Genomic DNA, 18379 nt, shown 5'->3' with positions numbered 1-18379 from the left:
ACCGACACTTGGGGTAGGGGATAATGACTGACACTTGGCTCTTACCCACAGCATCCAGGTTTCCCATGATCTGAAATCCCTCTATCAGCACCCAGCTTTCCTATGTTCAGATATCCATCTTTTCCTCAGCACCCAGCTTCCCCATGCTCTGCTATACATCTTTCCCTCAGCACCCAGCTTTCCCATGTCAGAGCATGGGAAAGCTGGGTGCTGAGAGAAGATGTATAGCAGAGCATGGGAAAGCTGGGTGCTGAGGGAAAGAGCCTTTTCCCTCGGCACAAAACATTCCCATCCCCTGCTTGTATCTTTGGCCCCCCTTGAATATAGTTCTCCAAATACTATAATGGCCCCCACATAGCCTTCCAAATAGTATAAAGGGTCCCACATAACCCTTCATATATTAGAATGCACCTCCATAGTCCTCCATGTATTATAATACATTTCTTATAGTTCTCCATGTATTATAATACACCTCTATAGTTCTCCATGTATTATAATTCACTCCATAGTCCTCCATATATTATACTGCACCACATAGTCGTCCATATATTATAATGCCCCCCCATAATCCTCCATGCATAAAGTAGCCCTCATAGCCCTCCCATTATTATAATGAATTTCTCATAGTTCTCCATGTATTTTAATTCACCCCAAAGTTCACCATATATTATACTGCACCATATAGACCTCTATCTTTTATAATGCACCCCCATAGTTCATGTATAAGATAGCCTCTATAGCAGTGTTTCTCAACTCCAGTCCTCAAGACCCACCAACAGATCATGTTTTCAGGTTTTCCTCAATGTTACACATGGAATAATTCCATCACCTGTGCTACATTAAGGAAATCCTGAAAACCTGATTGAGGAAAACCTGAAAACATGATCTGTTGGTGGGTCTTGAGGACTGGAGTTGAGAAACACTGCTCTATAGTCTTCCATATATTATAATGTAGCCCGCATAGTCCTATATGTATTATAACGCAACCCTATAAAACTTCATATTGTATTATGCAGCCCCATACTCCTCCATGTAGAATACACCCCTATAGTCCATGTATAAGGTGTCCTTCATGTTTATTATGCAGCCCCCCAGGCCTCCATATATAATAATGCAACCAGCCTCCCCAGTCCTCCATGTATAATAATTCAGCCAGCCTCCCCAGGCCTCCATGTATAATAATTCAGCCAGCCTCCCCAGGCCTCCATGTATAATAATGCAACCAGCCTCCCCAGGCCTCCATTTATAATATAGCAGCCAGCCTCTCCAGGCCTCCATGCATAATAATGCAGCCAGCCTCCCCAGGCCTCCATGTATAATAATGCAGCCTCCCGGATGCAATGCTGGACCGGTTACTGTTGTGCCTGCAGTGATGGCATGTGTGAGGAAGGGAATTAAAACTAGTTTTTTTTGTGACGAAGTGGACTTTGAATGAAGAGGTGAGAGAGGACTGGAACGGTTTGATTTATGACTGCACGGAGAGGAAGGAGCAGGAGAGTATAGCAATATGATGTGGAGCGACACGGCTGATGGAGGAGGTGTTCCTGTTAGTCTGAGGCATTATTGCATAATTTAAGTTTTGTTTATTTGTAGAGCCACGAGGTTTGTAGGCTCAAGCTATATAATATAATTATGATTTGAGAACTCTATTATATTTACATACATGCAGAGAAAGAACCTGATTTATAAATCACATGTGTTTATCTGTTTATTGTTATCAGTTATATGAAAAGTGAAATACTCTCTGTATTGATCCCTAATGATTTAATAAAAAAAGATCTGATTTAAAAAAAAAATAATGCAGCCTCTCCAGGCCTCCATGTATAATAATGCAGCCTCCCCAGGCCTCCATGTATAATAATGTAGCCTCCCCAGGCCTCCATGTATAATAATACAGCCTCCCCAGGCCTCTGGCCACCGTGTACTCACTAATTTATATTAAAAAAAAAACAACAAGTACTCACCTCTCTCCTCCTTCCACCGTTGTCTTGTCTTCACCTCTTCTCGTTCCCCAGCCGCTGCTCTCTCCTCACCGATTTCCTCTTCCACCGCTGCTCTTTCCTTCCCTTTCCTCGTTCTCCCGGTGCTCCGGTCAGCGTCCTCCCGTCCTGCGCTCTGTGCACTCAGCACAGCAGTCGCACAGGAGTGACGTCACCTTGCAGGCACAGGGGAGCATGATGATGCATAGAGCGGCACCGGCCGCTCTATGTTCCATCATTACTGTGCGCGGTGACGGGCCCCGGTGCCGCCGCAGCCGCTGACACCAGGCAGGGGGGGGCCTGGTGTCGGCGGCGGCAGCGGATCATATAGCGGCTGTGTGGTCTGTGACAGATCAGCGCAGCTCCTCTCTCACTGAAAGGAGCTGGCTGCTGATCTGCCAGGCGGCCGCCGGGCCCCTAACCTCCCGGGCCCGGTCGCAATGGCAACCCCTGCGACTGCGGTCGTTACGCCCTTGACACCAAATGTATCAAAATGAGATGTTATTAGGATGGTGATAGGAAGGTATTACTACTTTAGTTATTTCTTGCTTGATCATGACAGGTATAGTTTCGTTAGCGCCGAGGGGTAGCTTTATCGTAAGAATATTCTAACGGCTTCTCGTTGGTTGTCCAATATTCCAGGAGGCTGCGGCCTGCGATGAGAGGGCATCTCCTTACGGATTAGGCTGTAGCTCTCTCCCCTCTGATGGCTGAGTTAACTAAGGTGTCCCAGACCTTGCTTACCTTCATGGAGGACCTGCCAATTTTTCTTGTCGCTCCCGATACTCTGACCACTTTCTAGGCTGAGTCACACCCACCAGCTATTCCACACCAATGTGGCAAATCGCGCAGCAGCAGCAGCAAGCAGCCTCACGAGAGTTCTTCCATGTTGCCTTCACTCTCTGCCTCACCTAGGATGGGTTCCCTGTCTCGATCCCTCTCTCCTGAGGTACAGTCTGCAAGAATCTGGGCTTCATTCCCACTCAGATTTGTATCTGGACACTGACCAGGCGTCCAATATGAGAGACATGGTCGACAGTCTAGTTCAGACCGTAAACCAATCTCGGAACATCAATAAAGAAACCTACCCCTCAACCTTTACGCAGACGGTGTCCTTCAAGAGGGCCAGGTGAGCTGCCAGACACTTCTGGAACCATAAGTAATTTGACAAGGTGTTGGCCAATGAGTGTAAGTAATCAGCCAGGCGTCTCCACAGACTGAGAGAGATTTTATACCTTTTCCCAAAAGAACTTCTCACCATCAGAATTGTCTCGCATATCCACACACAGCACTGTACCTCTCTGGGATGTACCATGTCTGAAGGATTCTACAAACAAACGCGTTGATACCTGGCTAAGTCTGCCTTTGAGGTCAAGGGCTCGGCCCTGTGGCCAGCCTTCTTCGCCAGCGGTGTCACCATAGCAGTCTTCGCCTGTTCCGCTCCTTTAGAAACAAGCCAGTTGCTATGCTCAGGCTTCAATCAACATCATGGCTATCCATGGGGTCCTGTAACTCAAAGTATGGAATGCAGACTCTGCATCTAAAAATCTCTTACGGGCCTTCCTTCTGAGGGCTCCCAATGTTTGGGACCAAACTGGACCAAAGTATTTCAGACGCCACTGGCAGAAAGATCATCCAAGTCCAAACCCTCTTATAGTAAGCGCAGGACACATCAGTTTCATCCCTTTTATCGGTTCTCCTTGGTTAGTTACTCCAACTGATAAGAGACAACCACCACCTCAGGAAAAAAGGAAAACATCTTTCAAGTCAACCCCATCCTGGCACCCACATGGGATCTCAACCTAGTTTTGCATGCCCTTCAGTTCCCTTCTTTCGAGACAATCAGGGACATCTCTCTGCTTTTGCGATCATGTAAGGTAGCCTTCTTGATAGCAATCACATCCATCTGGTGAGTCTTAAAGCAGGTGGCTCTCTGCTGTCACTCCCCATTGTTCTTCACTTGGACAAGGTGGTTTTGCATCTGGTTCCCTCCTTCACCCCGCCAAGAAGGTCTCTTCTTTCTAACTCAATAAGGAGATTGTTTTTCCTTTGTTCTACTCCTCGCTCTCTCATGCCTCCGAGAGGTCCTTAGGTGTAAATGGTCAGAGCAGTGCTGATCTACTTGTTCGTAGACATTTGGATGTGTTTTGTCATTTGGGTTGGTCTTCCCAGAGGTCTGGCTGCCTGTAACCTTATCATTGCTTATCGGATTTGTTCTGCCATTTTGAAAGCTTATCACGCTAAAGGCCGCTTTACACACTGCGATATCGGTACCGATATCGCTAGTGTGGGTACCCGCCCCCATCTGTTGTGCGACACGGGCAAATCGCTGCCCGTGGCGCACAACATCGCCCAGAGCCGTCACACATACTTACCTGCCTAGCGACGTTGCTGTGACCGGCGAACCGCCTCCTTTCTAAGGGGGCGGTTCGTTCAGCGTCACAGCGACGTCACTGAACCGCCGCCCAATAGCAGCGGAGGGGCGGAGATGAGCGGGACGTAACATCCCGCCCACCTCCTTCCTTCTGCATAGCGGCCGAGAGGCAGGTAAGGAGAGGTTCCTCGTTCCTGCGGTGTCACACGGAGCGATGTGTGCTGCCGCAGGAACGAGGAACAACTTCGTTACTGCTGCAGTAACGATATTTGAGAATGGACCCCCATGTCACCGATGAGCGATTTTGCACGTTCTTGCGACGATGCAAAATCGCTCATAGGTGTCACACGCAACGGCATCGCTAATGCAGCCGGATGTGCGTCACAAATTCCGTGACCCCAACGACAACGCATTAGCGATGTCGTAGTGTGTAAAGCCCCCTTTAGACTATTGAACCACCTGTTCAGGGTTACAGCTTCTGGGCCTTACTACATCAGTTTGTTTTGCAACTCTATTTCTTCTACTCGGTGTTCAGTCCACATATTTTCAGATTTTACATAGTATAGATACTCACGTCGGTGAACGCAAGTCTTGGTAGGAAGGTGGTGGCAGCCTGAGGGTTTGTTATTCATTATCTTCTGAACTCTGGTTCTTCTGTTTTCACTTACCAAGCTTTTGGATGTCTCCTGTTTTCCGGTGTTCCCCAAAGAAGAGCCCAAGAAAAGAGGATTTGTGGCACTTACCATAAAGGCTAGAAGACGTTTTATGGTAGCCACCAAAACTCCTCTTGGTAACAAAATATCTGCTTTTGTGTGCGCACAATGGCTTAAAATAATACCCCGTGGGAATTTTTCACACCAAAAATTGTCTACAAGAGCATTGAAAAGGAAGGAAGCACTTTGATTTGAAAATTCACGCTCTGTTCACTTTTTCTTCAGAACTAGTTCCTTTTTGTTATCACATCTGGAGCCAGAGAACCGATCTGTTACCAACACCTGGTAAATGCTGCAACTTCACCTACATTGACCTTCAAGATAAGAGAGAAAAATTAGCAAATATTAATCATTTGTGTTTGTAAAATAAAAGCTACTCCTTGTCACCAGTGTTACATTTCACATGTTGCATACAATTATTTCATGGACATGTTCTCAGGAAATGTCCCTTACAGACATGATTAGGGTTTTAGTGCTACAAGAAATGACTTTGCTAAGTGCTATTTCTAGTCTGTGACTATATAACGTTGCAATCGTATATACTCGTGTATCAGCTAACTATTTCAGCACAGTTTTTATGCTGAAAAAGCCGCCCCTCGGATTAAACTCGAGTTGGGGTCCCACTTCCGGATTATAAAACGCATGTTTTCTCCCAAAACTGAGGGGACAATGAGGATGCATCTTATAATCTGGATAAACCTTAGGCTGCTTTCACACTTGCGTTGTTTTAAATCCATCAGGTCCGTCGTTGCGACGCAACGACGGATCCGTCGTTTTTTAGATGGCAACTGACGCAACAGATGTGTTATTTCACAGGATTCCGTTCACAGGAATCCTGTGAAAAAACAAATCCGTCGCGTCAGTTACATCCTCTGTGCGTCCGTTTTTTGACGGATCCGTTGTGATCCGTTTTTGTTTGGGACAGCCCAGTGGGTGTGCCAATCATGCTGGGCATGCTCAGTAGAGAATTATGGAATCCAGCACTGGATTCCATCGTGTGACGGATTACGGCGGAATCCAGCACCATAGACATCCATTACAGCTTTTGACGGATGGCGACGGAATCCTGCCAAGTATGTTATTTTGCCGCTCCAAAAAACGTTACATTCAGCGTTGCTCCCGCCTGACGGTCAGTCAGTAAATGACTGATCCGTCACGCGGCGGATGCAACGCAAGGCCATCAGTCACAATCCGTCGCTAATAGAATTCTATGGGGAAAAAAACGGATTCCTGCAAAATATTTTGCAGAATACTGTAATTACTCAAGGCGACGGATTGTGACTGATACAAAACAACGCAAGTGTGAAAGCACCCTTACCGGGGAGAAGCGGGGTCACTGGACGGAGGGTTGGGGCTGTTGCAGCGGTGTTGTGACGGCTCTTGAGGGCCGGCGATACTAGGGGCGCCATTGAGGAGGACGACGGACCCCGTTGAGCCAGCCAGCGGTTGACGTGATAGACTATAAAGAAATGGAAGCGGCGCGTGCGCCGCTTCTGCGGCTATTTTTTTTTAAGTCTATCTCTTCAACCACTGGCCGGTTCAATGTGGCCCGCCAGCAAGTGCAATGGCACCCGCTACGACACCCCTGTAACCTAGTATCGCCGACGCTCAAGAGCCGCCACACCACAGCAACAGCCCCGAACCACAGTATCACCGACCCTCTGTCCTGTGACCCCCGTTCCACAGCAGTGACCCGTAACCTTTATCTGGATTATAACACACACCCCCATTTTAACATTTAACAATTATTTTTTTCCAATTTTCCTTCTCTTAATTTGGGGTACGTCTTACAATCCTAGGCTCGACTTGAGGCAATAAGTTTTCCCAGTTTTTTGTGGTAAACTTTGGTGCCTCAGCTTATATTCGGGTCGACTTACACTCTAGTATATATTGTAGATAGTTGCCTGCAGTATTAGGCCAGAGTGGTCACAAAATCAATGCCAGTTTTATTATTTGGAATAAAAATATCAAACCCATAGAAAATATTAATCTTTAATACGATTTATCAAATGTTCTATAAGGAAAGAGAAAAGTAAGTTTATACTGCAGCAGTCGCAACCTCGTGCTACATGACAGATTATTGTGCTATGAGATGCAAATTTGGATCTGCAGATGCAACATGGCTGTAATCGAGAAACACAATTTTTTTTTCTCTCTTATTCTCTCCAATAGGTTCTACTCGCACGCTATATGAGAAGAAGCTTTTTCAGTTTGAACGTGAAAAGACTAAATTTCCAGGTTCTACAAGTGAGTAAAGGGCTTCTGATTGTTTAGAAAAGTTTATGCCATATGCTGCGATAGATCTAAAAAAATAACTAAATAAACTTAGTATTATTCGCCCTCCCCAGGTCCACCTTTGGTCTTCCGCTGCTGCCCTGCTCTGTATAGTTTGGCCGCACATTTGACCTCACAGTGACAGCACTGCAGCCAATCATACAGCTTAGTGGTCCTGTCTATCTACACAGCACAAGCCGCAGAGCTTTGTGATTAATTATTGAGATAAAAGATTAGGACAACCCCTCCTGATTCCACGTTTCCCCCAGGTAAAATAACAAAGCCTATACTCACGTCCCATACTGGTGTCCTTCCTGCGGTGTGTCCGGGCTCGTGGCTCTGAGGCTCACGTGGAGTTGTGACGTCACGCCATCCCTGCATCCAATCAGCGCCGGCCCCCTTCTCCTTGCCTTTGGACCAAACGAGTTAATAAACAGGAAGTGAGTGCTGTGGCTGCCACGCACTTCCTGTTGATTGCTTGTTTGGTCTGAAGGCGGGGAGAAGAATGCCAAGGACTGATTGGACTCTGGGCTCACATGACGCTCACTTCCTGTTGATTGCTTGTTCGGTCCGAAGGCGGGGAGAAGAAAGCCAAGGGCTGATTGGATAGGGGGCTCACGTGACGCTCACTTTCTGTTGATTGCTTGTTTGGTCTGAAGGTGGGGACAAGGAAGCCGATGCTGATTGGACTCTGGGCTCACGTCACAACCCCACGTGATGCCCAGCCCCGCGAGCCCAGACTTTGCTGGAAGGGCGCCGATACTGAAGGCTTTTACCTGGTGGAAACGTGAAATCAGAAGGGGTAGTCTTATAAGTCTTAGAAGTGGACAACCCCTTTAAATTATTATTATTTTTTTTAAAGAGCACGATCCTTTTAACCCTGTGTTAGGGCTTACAACACTATACTCACAATAATATGATCATACGGCAAAGTTCATTGTAGGGTCCCGGTCTCTTTAGTTAAGGCCTCATTCAGATGTCAGTGATTTTTCATGTACAACAACACTCATTTTCATCAAAGTTTGGATCAGATTTGTTCAATGTTTCATCAGTTTTTACCATCAGTGATTGTCACGAACCACCGGGGGGGGTCACTCAGAAATCCCCCGCGCTGGCTACCAGTACGTCACAATCGGGGGGTAACAAGTGGGGGTCACCCCTCCTTTATACCTCCCGACCGACAGACAGAGCACGTGACGCGCTCTCTAGCGCCCCTCTTATAGTCAGGCCAATTATGGAATTGCCCGACAATAAGCAAGGAGGCCGCTATACTACTTATGCCGATTATTGAAGGGTCCCCGGTGAGAGTAGGGTATATATTCCCCCGACCTCCGCGGGCGGAATATATAAAACCTCCCCGAATCTCACTGGCCTCCCCACAATAATCCTTGGCACAACTCGCTGCCACCAACCGCTTCACGGTAACTATTAGCCGAACACACGGACGTGGGATTCAAGATCGAGATAACAGAACAGCCCAAGATTAATTATATAATTTAATCAGCCTAAAGCACACTAGAACTACAATATATACAATAGGGAATCTACAGAATATACATATGTCAGAGTACAGTTACAGATAAAGCATGGTTTACAAACAGGCATACACAGTTCCAGCAGTTACCTTGTGCGTCTGGCCACAGGGGGGCGCTGTAGACCAGGTTTCTAGGATCCTTCCCACAGATGTTTCCTACACGTGACCCCCGGCGAAAGAACACTGGAAAATGGCCGAAGTAGGGTTATCAACCTGGGCAAATCCAGGTCCCCTCCTACCTTAGTGACCTCAGAGGGAGCACTGCTCCACCCCTGGCTGGAGTTATGGACAATATCCACAACATGGAATATGGGCCATAACTTTGCCTGGGAGCGTCGTAGGCGGACGCCAACGCTCTCATTGTGACAGTTATGAATTTAGCTACAGAACGAGAGGACTCATAACTTGTCTACTAGTTCCCCATTGGCTGATATCACGCCTGGGGTACTTCCCAATGTCCTACTCCCATAAAAAAGGTGTGCCAGCATCGTCCGCATGCAGAGACACCATTTTTATGGTTGCCATATTTATCGGAAATATGGCTTGCGAGATATGAACCATATTTTCCTGGAGTCGTTCTGTCTGGATACTTCCAAGCTTGCTAATTAGATAGCAGCCCCTACCACAGGGTCACGGCAGGGAGTCATCCTGTGTCCATTGTTCCCACATCATCTAATCTCCATATCACAGGAGATGGCCATGGAGGTGTAAGTGGAACACAGACCAGTTCCTTTGACACCTATCTGCTAAACAAACCGTTTATCCCTGTGGTAAATTTTCTGATTGAAGGAGTTGTGTGAAGGAAAGGGGGGGTGACACCAGGAGAGGGCTTCCTGACATAACTTGAATATCATGATTTATCGTCATATCTCCGGATTTACCTCACACCTCCCCCCTTTTGAGGGCGCTAGGGGGCAGCACACTCCGGTGTTCCCCCGTGCGCCCGTCCGCGACCTCTCCTTGTCGGGACAGCCCGTCTGCGTTACCGTGGTCACGGCCCCTTTTGTGTCGAATGGTGAAGTTGTATTGCTGGAGCGCCAGGCTCCATCGCAACAACCTGCCATTCGTCCCGGAGACAGTGTGTAACCAGCTGAGGGGATTGTGGTCCGTCTCCACGATGAAGTGGCGCCCGTATAGATAGGGTTGCAGACGCTGCAGGGCCCACACTATGGCCAGGCACTCCTTTTCCATCGTGGAATAGGCCACTTCCCTTGGTAACAGCTTCCTGCTCAGGTACAAGACTGGGTGCTCTTGGCTCGCAGAGTCCACCTGGCTGAGCACCGCACCGAGGCCGAAGTCACTGGCGTCGGTCTGTACTACAAACGGCCGCGTGAAGTCGGCTGCCTGTAGCACGGGCGCGCTGGACAGGGCGTCCTTTAGGGCCCGGAAGGCTGTCTCGCAGTCCATTGTCCAATCGACTGCAGAGGGCAGCTTCTTCTTGGTGAGGTCCGTCAAGGGCTTTGCCAGGCTACTATAGCATGGAACAAACCTCCTATAGTACCCAGCGGTCCCCAAGAAGGACATCACCTGCTTCTTGGTCCTGGGGGTGGGCCAGGACGCGATGGCCTCCACTTTCTCAGGCTCGGGCTTCAGTGTTCTCCCGCCTACCCGGTGACCGAGGTACTGGACCTCGCTCATGGCCAGCTGACACTTTCCCGGCTTGATGGTCAAACCTGCCTGGTGGATCCGCCTGAGCACCTGTGCTAGATGCTCTAGGTGGTCCTCCCAGGTGGGACTGAAGACGGCAATGTCATCCAGGTACGCGGCCGCGTACCCTTCAAGTCCCTTGAGCAGGGTGTTGACCATCCGCTGGAAAGTGGCAGGGGCATTCCTCATCCCGAATGGCATCACCGTGGACTCGTACAGTCCAAATGGGGTAATAAAGGCAGAGCGTTCCCTGGCCTTGCGAGTCAGGGGGATCTGCCAATATCCCCGGCTCAGATCCATGATGGTCAGGTACTGAGCCCCGGCCAACTGATCGAGCAGGTCATCGATGCGTGGCATTGGGTACGCATCGGCGACCGTGACAGCATTGAGCCCCCTGTAGTCCACGCAGAACCGAGTGGTTCGGTCCTTCTTAGGGACGAGGACTACAGGCGAGGCCCAAGCGCTGTTGGATGCCTGGATCACCCCCAGCTTCAGCATCTCATCAATCTCCTGGCGCATGTGTTGCTGCACCTCCAGGGAGACCCGATATGCTGAACGCCGGATCGGGGGATGATCCCCAGTGTCCACGTGATGGACAGCCAAGTCAGTCCTTCCGGGCTGGTTGGTAAACAACCCCCGGAAGGGGTGTAGGGTGGCCCACAGCTGGGACCGTTGGTCCTCCAAGAGCTGGTGGCCAACCTCCACATCCTCAATGGATCCGCCTGCCCTAACCTGGGCTAGCATATCCAAGAGGGTTTCCGCTTCTCCCTCCTCGGGCAGGTTGCACACCGGGAGTGCACATGCCTCCCGCTCATGATGTGCCTTCATCATGTTCACATGGAAGGGCTTCCGCCTTCCACGGGCAGGGTCCAGGGTGACCAGGTACGTCACAGGGTTGAGCTGCTGGTACACGAGGTATGGGCCTTCCCAGGCTGCCTGAAGCTTGTCCTGTGGTACGGGGACCAGTACCCACACCTTTTGACCCACTTGGTAGGTCCTCTCACAAGCGTTCTGGTCGTACCAACGCTTCTGATCGGCCTGGGCTTGAGCCATATTGTCGTGTACCAGTTGCGTCACGGCCTGCATTTTGTCCCGGAAGCGCATGACATACTCGATAACCGACACTCCAGGGGTGGCCAAATCCCCTTCCCAAGCCTCTTTCACCAGAGCCAGGGGGCCCCGCACACGTCGCCCGTACAGGAGCTCAAACGGTGAGAATCCTGTTGAGGCCTGTGGAACCTCCCGGTAAGCAAATAACAGGTGTGGGAGATACCGCTCCCAGTCACGCCCGTGGGAGTCGACCAACATCTTAAGCATCTGCTTTAGGGTGCCATTGAACCGCTCGCACAGGCCATTAGTCTGTGGATGGTACGGGCTGGCCACCAGATGTCGCACCTGGACTTGCTTACAGAGGGCCTCCATCAGCTGGGACATGAATTGGGTCCCCCGGTCAGTGAGCATTTCCTGGGGAAAACCCACTCGGGAGAAAATCTCCAGCAAGGCGGTGGCCACCTTGTCAGCCCGAATGGACGACAAGGCCACTGCTTCTGGGTACCGGGTGGCATAGTCCACTACCGTTAGTATGAAGCGTTTCCCGGAGCTGCTGGGGATGGCCAGCGGGCCGACCAGATCCACAGCCACCCTCCTGAAAGGCTCATCGATGATTGGCAGAGATACCAGTGGGGCTTTGGGGTGTGGCCCCGCCTTCCCCACTCTCTGACAGGTTTCACACGAACGGCAGTAGGCAACCACATCGGCCCCCATTTTTGGCCAGTAGAAATGCTGGTTTAACCTGGCCTTGGTCTTAGCGATCCCTAGGTGTCCGGCCATCGGAATCTCATGTGCGATCCGCAACAACTCCGTCCGGAACGGATAGGGTACCACTAACTGTCGGTCCCTGGGCCACGCCTCCGGTGAACCCTGCTGGACCGTGACCCGGTACAGCCGTCCTTGGTCCCAGACCACTCGCTCCGGGTCCGAGTCCGAGGGAGGCTGTGCCGCCTGCTCCTTTAGAGCTTTCAGGCTGTCGTCAGCTTCTAACGCTGCCTGAAACCCCTGACTAGATGTGGCCAGAATCGACGAGACTGTCACATCTTCGGTCAGTACCCCGGGACCTGTGTCCTGGCCTCCACCTGACTCGGCTGCCACTTGGTCAGAAGGGGAAGAGCTATCGGACCTCCGGGAGGCCCCTTGGCTTCCAGCACTCCCACTGCGGGTGACAGCGGCCACAGCTGCTGCGACCGTGGGTCCTGCCTGCTCCTCCTCCGTTCCTGACCAAGTCGCCGGTTCAGGCAGACCTACCTGGCTTCCTGACACCCCGGTTGTGGGGGAACCCTGCACCGAGATCTTACCTGGGAGCACTTCCGCTCCGGGACCGGCCCCAATCTCACCTGCCTGTTCCCCCCCTGCAGCAACAGAACCCCGCTGTGAAATCTCTGGGGACCCCACATTTGCTGTGGTAGCCCCCACCCCACACACTGGTCCTCCCCCTGCAGCACCCTGCTCTCTGCTTATCCCTGCAGGGGGCAACAGATCCCAGCTCACTGGCTGATCACTTGTAGAGGCATTGTCACACCTTTCTCTGACCCCCTCCCCTGTCACAGCTGCAGCTGAGTGTGTGTCTATGGTGTCTATGCAAGCAGAAAAATCAGAGTTCACTCCCTCCTCCCTTACATCATTCATAGATAACACATTAACATTGTCCGGAGGCACGTCAGTACTGGCTGAAGGTTCAGCCCTTGGGGGGGGCCCAAACTGGGAGGTTATCTGCCCCAAATCTGTCCCAAGTAACACGTTTGCGGGGATCCGATCAGTTACCCCCACCTCCCTCACCCCTCGCCCTGCGCCCCAGTCCACATAAATGCCAGCAACAGGCAGCGCCGGGTCAATGCCTCCAATCCCGGAGACAGCGAGGGTTTTTCCAGGTATCAAGTCTTGGGGGGACACCATCTCAGGCCGCACCAGAGTCACCTCCGAGGCGCTGTCTCGCAGTCCTATGGTCACAGACCGGCCGACGGTGACAGGTTGGAAGCTGTCCAGGGACCTACCACCACCCCCACCCACACAATACACCTTGGGCGGCCCTTGGGACGGGGACGGAGCCGGGGCCTTGGGACGCTGAGGGCACATGGCCTTGAAGTGTCCAGGTAGGTTGCACTGGTGGCACCGTCTTGGCTCTGCCACGGGCCTGGAGAGGGGAGTTGAGGGGGACACCCCCTGCAGTCTAGGGGCAGGTGGGGCAGTCGTAGAATTCATCTTACCCCCTCTCCAGGTGCTGCTGGTGGCTGCTCTCCTGGCCTCAGGAGCCCGATTGTTGGTGTAGTCATCGGCCAGGGCAGCTGTAGCCGTGGACCCCTTTGGCTTCTGGTCTCGGATGAACTGGCGGAGATCCTCAGGGCAGTTCCACAAGAGTTGCTCTGTGATGACCAAGTCCAGGATCTCCGGTCCGGTGGAAAGCTGCAGGCCTTGGGTCCAGTGGTCGGCAGCTCGGGCAAGTGCCCGCCGGTGGTCAGCCCAGGAGTCCTTTGGTCCCTTCTGCAGGGTCCGGAACTTCTTGCGGTAGGACTCCGGAGTGAGGTTGTACTGTTGGATCAGGGCCCGCTTGATTGTGTCGTAGCCCTGATCTGCCTCAGTAGGCAAGTCCCCAAGGATTTCCAGGGCCTTACCCCTTAAACGGGGGGTCAGGTATTTGGCCCACTGGTCCTTGTCCAGATGGTGCTGCAGGCAAGTCCGTTCAAAAGCAGTCAGGAAAGAGTCCAAGTCTCCATCCTTCTCCAGCACGGGAAAGTCCTCAACACGGACCTTTTGAAGTTTGGTGTCTTGAAGGTCACGGGTGGCTGATGAGGGCCGGAGCTGAGCTAGCTGCAGCTGGTGGTCACGGTCTGCCTGTTGCTGTCGCTCTTCACGCGCTGCCTGCCGCTCCGCAGCCTCAGCCTCACGCGCTGCTTGCCGCTCCGCAGCCTCACGCGCTGCTTGCCGCTCCGCAGCCTCAGCATCACGCGCTGCCTGTCGCTCACGCTCGGCCATGAGTATCTCGTAGGTATCCCGGTCTCCAGCCATAAGCCTGGCCAAGGCAGCTTGAAGGAGGGCCTCTGCACCTCTCAGGCCGGAGGGATTGGCAAGTGGTGATCTGCGGCACGCTGCAGAGCCAGGTGATTCACTGTCCATTTCAGAGCGGAGGACTGGCATCTGGCTCGTTGAGGACCCTTGGGCGAGCTCCTCCTCATTTTGTCCAGCAGTGCCAGGTTGTGCGATGTCCTCTGCAGAGCTGTTCTCTGGCGTCGGGCTCTTGGAGGGCTCGTGGACAACCTCCTCATCGTCTCTGGCCTGAGCATCGGCCATTCCTTTGGCTTTGCTCCTGGTGCTCTCAGCCATTGTTGCAGACTTTGGTCACTGACACAGAACTGACACCTGATGCCTCCACACACCTTACAGTATCTGCACTCTGACACTCTAGTGTTGAGCTGGTCTGAAGACCCCAGCAGCCACAGCTGCTGCAGGCAGTCTTTAGTGTCTGGGAGTATGGGTCTCACACTCACACACACTATTATCTCGATCCCACCGCTTGCCACCAATATGTCACGAACCACCGGGGGGGGTCACTCAGAAATCCCCCGCGCTGGCTACCAGTACGTCACAATCGGGGGGTAACAAGTGGGGGTCACCCCTCCTTTATACCTCCCGACCGACAGACAGAGCACGTGACGCGCTCTCTAGCGCCCCTCTTATAGTCAGGCCAATTATGGAATTGCCCGACAATAAGCAAGGAGGCCGCTATACTACTTATGCCGATTATTGAAGGGTCCCCGGTGAGAGTAGGGTATATATTCCCCCGACCTCCGCGGGCGGAATATATAAAACCTCCCCGAATCTCACTGGCCTCCCCACAATAATCCTTGGCACAACTCGCTGCCACCAACCGCTTCACGGTAACTATTAGCCGAACACACGGACGTGGGATTCAAGATCGAGATAACAGAACAGCCCAAGATTAATTATATAATTTAATCAGCCTAAAGCACACTAGAACTACAATATATACAATAGGGAATCTACAGAATATACATAGGTCAGAGTACAGTTACAGATAAAGCATGGTTTACAAACAGGCATACACAGTTCCAGCAGTTACCTTGTGCGTCTGGCCACAGGGGGGCGCTGTAGACCAGGTTTCTAGGATCCTTCCCACAGATGTTTCCTACACGTGACCCCCGGCGAAAGAACACTGGAAAATGGCCGAAGTAGGATTATCAACCTGGGCAAATCCAGGTCCCCTCCTACCTTAGTGACCTCAGAGGGAGCACTGCTCCACCCCTGGCTGGAGTTATGGACAATATCCACAACATGGAATATGGGCCATAACTTTGCCTGGGAGCGTCGTAGGCGGACGCCAACGCTCTCATTGTGACAGTTATGAATTTAGCTACAGAACGAGAGGACTCATGACTTGTCTACTAGTTCCCCATTGGCTGATATCACGCCTGGGGTACTTCCCAATGTCCTACTCCCATAAAAAAGGTGTGCCAGCATCATCCGCATGCAGAGACACCATTTTTATGGTTGCCATATTTATCGGAAATATGGCTTGCGAGATATGAACCATATTTTCCTGGAGTCGTTCTGTCTGGATACTTCCAAGCTTGCTAATTAGATAGCAGCCCCTACCACAGGGTCACGGCAGGGAGTCATCCTGTGTCCATTGTTCCCACATCATCTAATCTCCATATCACAGGAGATGGCCATGGAGGTGTAAGTGGAACACAGACCAGTTCCTTTGACACCTATCTGCTAAACAAACCGTTTATCCCTGTGGTAAATTTTCTGATTGAAGGAGTTGTGTGAAGGAAAGGGGGGGTGACACCAGGAGAGGGCTTCCTGACATAACTTGAATATCATGATTTATCGTCATATCTCCGGATTTACCTCACAGTGATTTTCTCATTTGCCCCCCAAAATATACATAGTTTCCCTACACATTAGCAGCCGGATTAGAAACAGATGGCAATGTGTGCTGTCGGTGATTTTTCTCCGACCCTTAGGGGCACTTTGCACACAACGACATCGTAAGCCGATGCTTGCGATGCCGAGCACGATAGTCCCCGCCCCCGTCGCAGCAGCGATATCTTGTGATAGCAGCCGTAGCGAACATTATCGCTACGGCAGCTTCACATGGACTCACCTGCCCTGCGACGTCGATCTGGCCGGCGACCCGCCTCCTTATTAAGGGGGCGGGTCGTGCAGCGTCATAGCGACGTCACACGGCAGGTGGCCAATAGAAGCGGAGGGGCGGAGATGAGCGGGACGTAAACATCCCGCCCACCTCTGTTGTTCCGCATAGCCGGCGTGAGCTGCAGGACGCAGGTAGGAGATGTTCCTCGCTCCTGCGGCTTTACACACAGCCATGTGTGCTGCCGCAGGAACGAGGAACAACATCGTACCTGTCGCAGTCGCGTAATTATGGAATTTCCAGACACTACCGATGATACGATTACGACTATTTTGCGCTCATTAATCGTATCATCTAGGATTTACACACTACGATGTCGAGTGTGACGCCGGAAGTGCGTCACTTTCGACATGACCCCTCCAACATCGCACCTGCGATGTCGTAATGTGCAAAGTGCCCCTTAGACTTGTGACTTGGATCAAAAGCAGACATGTCTCCCTGATTTATTTATTTATTTTTTTTGTGTGGACACAGTCTTTAGGTCTATTCACATGACTATATATTTGTGCTACCTGTGAAAATCTGGCCATCTGAATGAGGCTTATTGGGGCTATCCAACTTGTAAATAATGCTGCAGGAAACAAGTCCATATCAGATAGTGTAATTTAATAGTTGCTTCGTGTCATGGGGTTATCCTTTTAAAAAAATAAAAGCAGCAACAGATGTTATAAAGAACACTTCCCTTTCTCTTTTTTCTTTCTTTTTTGTATCGGTGCTGCTCCTGCTGTTTGCTTACAAGTAGCTAAAAATCTTTAAGCTCTCCTGATTCTTCCTCTCTTTTTTTCTTTTTGTGCAGCGTCGCTCCATTTCAGAGATATTTACATTTGTTTGTACTGGAGAGCATTATGTGAAATCTCTGATTTTAGTCCAACTGGGCGTTTCTTCAGAGTCTTCTCTGGGGGCGTGTGCTTTCACCCCTTCTTCCCAGATGCAGCCAATAACAGCTCGGCAGCCTCTGATACTGATTAACTGTTAGATCAAATGACGAGCTGTGATTGGCTGCATCTTGTAGGGAGGGGTGAATGCACGCGCCCCCAAAGAAGAAACAGAGATTTCACATAGTGCGCTCTGAAAGAAACAAACATGAATATCTTTGCAATGGAGTGACACAAAAAGAAACCGGAAAGGGTGACAGAATCTGGGAAGCTCAGGGATTTTTTTTTTACAGCTTATTTAAAGGGAACCTGTCACCAGATTTTGTGACTATAAGCTGCAGCCACCACTGGTAGGCTCTTATATACAGCATTCCAGAATACTGTATATAAGAGCTCAGGCCGCTCTATGTAACATAAAAAACAATTTTATTATACTCACCTAGGGGGTGGTCCGGTCCGATAGATGTCGCTGCTCTCCGGTGCAGCACCTCCCATCTGCGGCGAACGCTGTCCTCCTACCCAGCCCAGTATGGATGATAGGTCCTACGTCATCCACACAGGCCAGCATTGCGATCCTGCGCAGGCGCACTTTGCCTGCCCTGCTGAGGACAGATCAAAGAAGTACTGTAATGCGCAGGCGCGAGGAAATGTCAAAGACCACCCACGCATGCGCACTACAATAGATTGATCTTCCCTCAACGGATCAAGAACCCCTATATACATATGTATAGATAATTGTATAACATGGCAGCTATTC

At 50.9% G+C, this 18379-nt stretch overlaps 1 protein-coding gene across 2 annotated transcripts in view; it reads left to right on the top strand.

Annotated features, from left to right (window-relative positions):
• The window catches only part of EMD (emerin), an 88107-nt gene that overhangs the window by 17013 nt on the left and 52715 nt on the right, over positions 1-18379 (top strand). For both annotated transcript variants that reach the window (XM_075324196.1, XM_075324197.1), the window contains exon 3: positions 7239-7313. In XM_075324196.1, the coding sequence (XP_075180311.1) occupies positions 7239-7313 (75 nt within the window). The remainder of the gene's footprint in view (positions 1-7238; positions 7314-18379) is intronic.

The sequence above is a fragment of the Anomaloglossus baeobatrachus genome, chromosome 9 (assembly GCF_048569485.1).
Source record: "Anomaloglossus baeobatrachus isolate aAnoBae1 chromosome 9, aAnoBae1.hap1, whole genome shotgun sequence".
Classification (NCBI taxonomy): Eukaryota; Metazoa; Chordata; class Amphibia; order Anura; family Aromobatidae; genus Anomaloglossus; species Anomaloglossus baeobatrachus.
This window is presented reverse-complemented; position numbering and strand designations above follow the sequence as displayed.